Genomic DNA, 6,287 nt, shown 5'->3' with positions numbered 1-6,287 from the left:
TATTTCTCCAGATGGTATTTTCATACTGTACTGTTAAATCATCAATACCCTAGCTCTATTTTATTGATCTCCTTCTAGTGTGGTGATGAGGATGAAGAAATTCAGGACGTGTTCTGTTTAATTTGTAAATGCATTAAGACGTTTGAGGTGGAGTTCTCTAATATATTTAGAAATATTTAGAAATGTCACATTCATTAAGTAAAAGCTTTGTGATTTTTTTTTAACCACCTTGAATCTTTTTTCAAGCCTGTGATCAGCCTGTGATAACATTAGAATGCTCATGTCCATGGACAATGTATTCACAAAGTCACTGACAACGCAAAGTTACCTTCAAATGTTTTATTGTCGCCAACACAAACTGATGAAAAGTGAATGAGTGAAACAACACTGTGGTGTTAATATTGATTTAGGTAATTCTGTGATGTACAGTACACCACATTCAATACATTTTTCTAAATCAATTTAAGTGATTGGGTTGGTGCAGACGTCATGCCCTTTAATTTAAGGGGGCATAGAATTACTTTCATAAAAAAATCATTTGTATGCAATTTCCCTCTTCAGTCGTCAGTAGGTGTCTCTGTCCAAGCCAGTAGGGATCCTTTGGCAGCACAAGTTCCTTTGTGGTAGACGTTTAGCAAGCTCCTGTTGAGGAGAGAGTATGAAAAATGGGGTCAGGTGGGGAATGAACTTCTAGAACATAGACCATCCAAAAAAAAGCACTTTGTAATGACTTGATGTAAGAAGGGCTGTATTAATAAAATGTAATTGGACACTTACCAGACTGCAGCACAGGCTCAAACTGTCCGGCCATGCAGATCTCCTCTTGCTTGGCGCGAATGCTCCTCTGGATGGTTGGGGGCAGGCCACGGGGGTTACGAGAGAAGATAAGGGAGTAACCATCCTCACAGCTTCCATCGTCCTTTAGGGTACGGCAGGCATAGGTGATGGCATAGTTTTCATAGTCGGTGTCAATCACCCAATAGTTGTCACCTGAGAAAAGAGGAGAGTATACTGTGAGTCTCGAGGGTGGCTTACTGTTGGTTGTTAATGATGTGTCTCTGTGCCTGTAAGTGTATAGGCATGTTGTCTATAAGGGTATATTGTGGTCTTGTAGTGCTCAGTTGGTAGAGCATGGCGCGTGCCACACCAGGATTGTGGTTTTCGCTTCTAGGGCCACCGACACATAAAAATGTATGCACGCATAACTAAGTCGCTAAGGATAAAGCGCTGGCTAAATGGCATATATATATATATATATTTATTTAGAAAATGTACCTCCGCTGGACAGATAGCTGGCCAGGCCCTGGTAGTTCATGAACATCTTTCCAGGGTTGGCAGAGTCAGGCACAGTGTACTGGGCAGCCATGTCAGCGCACACAACCCAGAATCTGAAGATGGATGTCAATGGTGGAAAAAGCTATTGTAATATACAGTACCAGTCAAAAGTTTGGACACACCTACTCATTCAAGGGTTTTTCTTTATGTTTACTGTTTTCTACATTGTAGAATAATAGTGAAGACATCAAAACTATGAAATAACACACATGGAATCATGTAGTACCAAAAAAGTGTTAAACAAATCAAAATATATTTTATATTTGAGATTCTTCAAAGTAGCCACCCTTTGCCTTGATGACAGCTTTGCACACTCTTGGCATCCTCTCAACCAGCTTCAATTAACAGGTGTGCCTTGTTAAAAGATAATATGTGGAATTTCTTTCCTTCTTCAGAAGATAGCCCTATTTGGTAAAAGACCAAGTCCATAATATGGCAAGAATAGCTCAAATAAGCAAAGAGAAACGACAGACCATCATTACTTTAAGACATGAAGGTCAGTCAATCCGTAACATTTCAAGAGCTTTGACAGTTTCTTCAAATGCAGTTGCAAAAACCACCAAGCACTATGAGGTAACTGGCTCTCCTATAGGGAGGAGGTCAGAGACCTGGCCGTGTGGTGCCAGGACAACAACCTCTCCCTCAACATGATCAAGACAAAGGAGATGATTGTGGACCACAGGAGAAAGAGGACCGAGCACACCCCCATTCTCATCGATGGGGCTGCAGTGGAGCAGGTTGAGAGCTTCAAGTTCCTTCGTGTCCACATCACCAACAAACTAACATGGTCCAAGCACACCAAAAACAGTCGTGAAGAGTGCATTACAAAACCTATTCCTCCTCAGGAGACTGAAAATATTTGCCATGGATCCTCAGATCCTCAAAAGGTTCTACAGCTGCACCATCGAGAGCATTCGGATTGGTTGCATCACTGCCTGGTATGGCAACTGCTCTGCCTCCGACTGCAAGACACTACAAAGGGTAGTGCGAAGGGCCCAGTATCTCACTGGGGCCAAGCTTCCTGCCATCCAGGACCTCTACACCAGGCTGTGTCAGAGGAAGTCCCTAAAAATTGCCAAAGACTCCAGCCACCCTAGTCATAGACTGTTCTCTCTGCTACCGCATGGAAAGCGGTACCAGAGCGCCAAGTCTAGGTCCAAGAGGCTTCTAAACAGCTTCTACCCCCAAGCCATAAGACTCCTGAACACCTAATCAAATTGCTACCCAGACTATTTGCATTGCCCCCCCCCCCCCCCCCCCCCCTTTTACACTGCTGCTACTCTCTGTTGTTATCATCTATGCATAGTCAATTTAATAACTCTACCTACATGTACATATTACCTCAACTAACCGGTGCCCCCGCACATCGACTCTGTACCGGTACCCCCTTAATATTGTCTCGCTATTGTTATCTTACTGCTGCTCTTTAATTACTTGTTACTTTTATTTCTTATTCTTATCCGTATTTTTTAAAACTGCATTGTTGGTTAGGGGCTCGTAAGTAAGCATTTCACTGTTAGGTCTACACCTGTTGTATTCAACACGTGACTAATCAAATTTGATTTGATGAGGACCGTCACAGGAAAGGAAGTCCTAGAGTTACCTCTGCGGAAGAGGATAAGTTCATTAGAGTTACCAGCCCCAGAAATAGGCAAATAACCGCACCTCAGACACATCTCAACATCAAATGTTCAAAGGAGATTGCGTGAATCAGGCCTTTAAGGTTGAATTGCTGCAAAGAAACCACTACTAAAGGACACCAGTAATAAGAAGAGACTTGCTTGGGCCAAGAAACACGAGCAAGGGACATTGGACTGGTGAAAATCTTTCCTTTGGTCTGATGAGTCTGAATTTGAGATTTTTGGTTCCAACCAATGTGCCTTTGTGAGACGCAGAGTAGGTTAACGGATGATCTCTGCATGTGTGGTACCCATCATGAAGCATGGAGGTGGAGGTGTAACGGTGTTGGGGTGCTTTGCTGGTGACTCGTTGGTTATTTATTTAGAATTCAATGCACACTTAAACAGCATGGCTACCACAGAATTCTGCAGCGATACACCATCCTATCTGGTTTGCGCTTAGTGGGACTATCAATTGTTTTTCAACAGGACAATGACCCAATACACCTCCAGGCTGTGTAAGGGCCATTTGACCAAGAAGGAGAGTGATGCATTAGATGACCTGGCCTCCACAATCACCCGACCTCAACCCCATTGAGGTGCTTTGGGATGAGTTGGACCGCAGAGTGAAGGAAAGCAGCCAACAAGTGCTCAGAATATGCAGGAACTCCTTCAAGACTGTTGGAAAAGCATTCCAGGTGAAGCTGGTTGAGAGAATGCCAAATCTGTCATCAAAGATAGTGTACAAAGCTGTCATCAAGGCAAAGGGTGGCTACTTTGAAGAATCATGGTTACTACATGATTCTATATGTGTTACTTCATAGTTTTGTAAAAAATAGTTTAAAAAATAGTTTTAAAAAATGTATTGAGTAGGTGCGTCCTAATCTTTGACTGGTACTGTATATACACTGAACAAAAATATAAACACAACATGCAACAATTTCAAAGATTTTACTGAGTTTCAGTTCATATAAGAAAATCAGTCAATTGAAATAAATAAATTAGGCCCTAATCTACAGATTTCACATGGCTGGGAATACACATGCGCATCTGTTGGTCACAGATACCTTAAAGTAGGAGTGTGGATCAGAAATCAGTCAGTATCTGGTGTGACCACCATTTGTAGCACGACACATCTCCCTCGCATAGAGTTGATCAGGCTGTTGATTGAGGCCCGCGGAATGTTGTTCCACTCCTCTTCAATGGCTGTGCAAAGTTGCTGGATATTGGCGGGAACTGGAGCACGCTGTCGTACACGTCAATCCAGAGCATCCCAAACATGTTCAATGGGTGACATGTCTGGTGAGAATACAGGCCATGGAAGTACTGGGCCATTTTCAGCTTCCAGGAATTTTGTACGGATCCTTGCAACATTATCCGTGCATTATCTGTAAGGTTCTGATTTTCTATTCTTTTTCATACACGTGATCTATGGTTGTGAGGCCAGTTGGACGCACTGCCAAATTCTCTAAAACGATTTTGGACCCGACTTATGGTAGAGAAATTAACATTCAATTACTTGGCAACAGCTCTGGTGGACCTTCCTGTAGTCACCATTCCAATTCCACACTCCATCAAAACTTGAGACATCTTTGGCATTATGTCGTGTGACAAAACTGAACATTTTTATTGTCCTCAGCACAAAGTGCACCTGTGTAATGATCATGCTGTTTAATCAGCTTCATGATATGCCACACCTGTCAGGTAGATGGATTATCTTGGCAAAGGAGAAATGCTCACTAATAGTAATGTAAACAAATATGTGCACATCATTTTAAATAAATACGATTTTTGTGCATGGACAATTTCAGGGACCTTTTATTTCAGCTCATGAAACATGGGACCAACACTTTACATGTTGCGTTTATATTTTTGCTCAGTGTAGTTACTCATCACAGATACAGTACTAGAATACAATTACGAGCAACATGTACAGGTAAGCCTTATGTTTTCACTCCAACATACTGAATGACTAGGGAATGGCACATTTCTAAGACTATTACCATTTCATCAGAAATAATCTCCAGCTCTCTTACCCGAACAGTGTGACACGGCCCTTGGAGGAGGCAACCATGGAGCCGTCGTCACCGATGGTGTACTCCGCTGAGATGTTGTCCTGGAGGAACAGACCCTCCGGGTCCTTCTTCTGCAGAGCGTACCACTTCCCTGCGTACTGGAGTGCACACGCATAAACAACAACAGGTTAGTTGAAGGGCCTTGCATGTAGGACTGTTGTAGCCTCAGCAATAATAATTTCCTGCATACTGGAGAGTGTCACAATATTTGTCTAACTGCGTACGGTAGTACTGGCACACATGAAACAGATAGATGTACTGCAACCTTGCAGGTAGGTCTGCTATAGACTACATACTACAATACAACCTGTGTATTGTCGGCTGTACTCACTCTCTTGGGGTCAAAGTCCTCCTTGACTGTGAAGCTGTCCACCACACAGGAGGCAGCCCAGCTCTGCTCCAGACCCACCAGGAGCACGACCACCAGGGCGAGCATATGGAAATTCATTTCTAGAGGAGACAGAAATTCCATTAGTAGAATTGTATACGCATGTAAGAACAAATGAAAGTGACATTAGCATGTCTATTTTGATAGAGCACAATAGCTATTCCTCTCAATTGTTAACAATTCCATGTCATAACTTGGTAAACTGACAAGCTGACTATGGTGGAACGTTTCAAAGTTTATCTCATCTTCTCTCAAAGTTTCTCTACAAATTGGTCCCAGAGAAAAGTATTTACAAACCATTTTATAAAAAATATTTAACAAAGCCACATAATCAGATAAATCTATATTAGCAGCAACATTTGAACAACATTCCCACGAAAAGTTCCAAAACTTACCTGTAATGGAACAAAGCAAGTGGTTGAAGTTTCAATGAAGTCGTAGGTATGTGTTTCTCTTCGACTGTGTTTCTCTTCTGTCTAGGATCCTTATATACCCAAGGAACAGACGAGCTCACTGATTATTTTCACATTCTGGTCCTAAATCTAGCACTAATCCAGTTAACTAAATCCTGTAAGCTGTTGAATTTTCCCATGCAGCACTGAAATGGCTTTATGTAATTGTATCAGTGGTGTATAATAGTCTAAACTCAAAGAAAGCACATGTCTAGGGAATTAGTTCACCTCAGCCAAGCCAAAGTACTGTTTACACATGGGAATGGCAATACTAGTGTATTTTAGGCTACAGAAGTGTATTGTTAGATAGTTCCTTATTGACATGCAAATTAAATGGAAATAAATTACACATGTATTTATCACCAGTTGGTATCACTTCCTTTTAACTGAATTTGAGTAATATGAAGGATAAATAAAG

General features: G+C 41.8%; 1 protein-coding gene across 2 annotated transcripts; it reads right to left on the bottom strand.

Moving 5' to 3' along the window:
• Positions 1–328: 328 nt before the first annotated feature.
• On the bottom strand, positions 329–5,871 carry LOC110525834 (purpurin). 2 transcript variants are annotated; one of them, XM_021606284.3, is made up of 6 exons: positions 5,813–5,871; positions 5,361–5,479; positions 4,991–5,127; positions 1,276–1,388; positions 778–990; positions 329–642 (listed from the first exon to the last, which is right to left on the bottom strand). In XM_021606284.3, the coding sequence occupies exons 2-6, from the start codon at positions 5,475–5,477 to the stop codon at positions 632–634; spliced, it is 591 nt and encodes a 196-aa protein (XP_021461959.1). In that variant the 5' UTR covers positions 5,478–5,479; positions 5,813–5,871; the 3' UTR covers positions 329–631. The 2 variants fall into 2 exon arrangements, with proteins under 2 accessions (XP_021461959.1, XP_090095460.1); XM_090239334.1 differs by lacking the exon at positions 5,813–5,871 and having other exon boundaries at positions 5,361–5,501.
• Between the last annotated feature and the right edge of the window lie 416 nt (positions 5,872–6,287).

The sequence above is a fragment of the Oncorhynchus mykiss genome, chromosome 6, assembly GCF_057628025.1.
Source record: "Oncorhynchus mykiss isolate SJ-2025 chromosome 6, ASM5762802v1, whole genome shotgun sequence".
Taxonomy (NCBI): Eukaryota; Metazoa; Chordata; class Actinopteri; order Salmoniformes; family Salmonidae; genus Oncorhynchus; species Oncorhynchus mykiss.
Note: the sequence above shows the minus strand (reverse complement) of the source record. Positions and strands in the feature narration are given on the sequence as shown.

Bases quoted from the DNA above. Each gene is read 5' to 3' on its own strand.
- LOC110525834 (XM_090239334.1), bottom strand. From the start codon at position 5,501: ATGGAATTTCTGTCTCCTCTAGAAATGAATTTCCATATGCTCGCCCTG. The intron at 1,389-4,990 runs GTAAGAGAGCTG...ATCCATCTTCAG, and splicing joins GGCCGTGTCACACTGTTCGG to ATTCTGGGTTGTGTGCGCTG. The intron at 991-1,275 runs GTACATTTTCTA...CTCTTTTCTCAG, and splicing joins CAGCTATCTGTCCAGCGGAG to GTGACAACTATTGGGTGATT.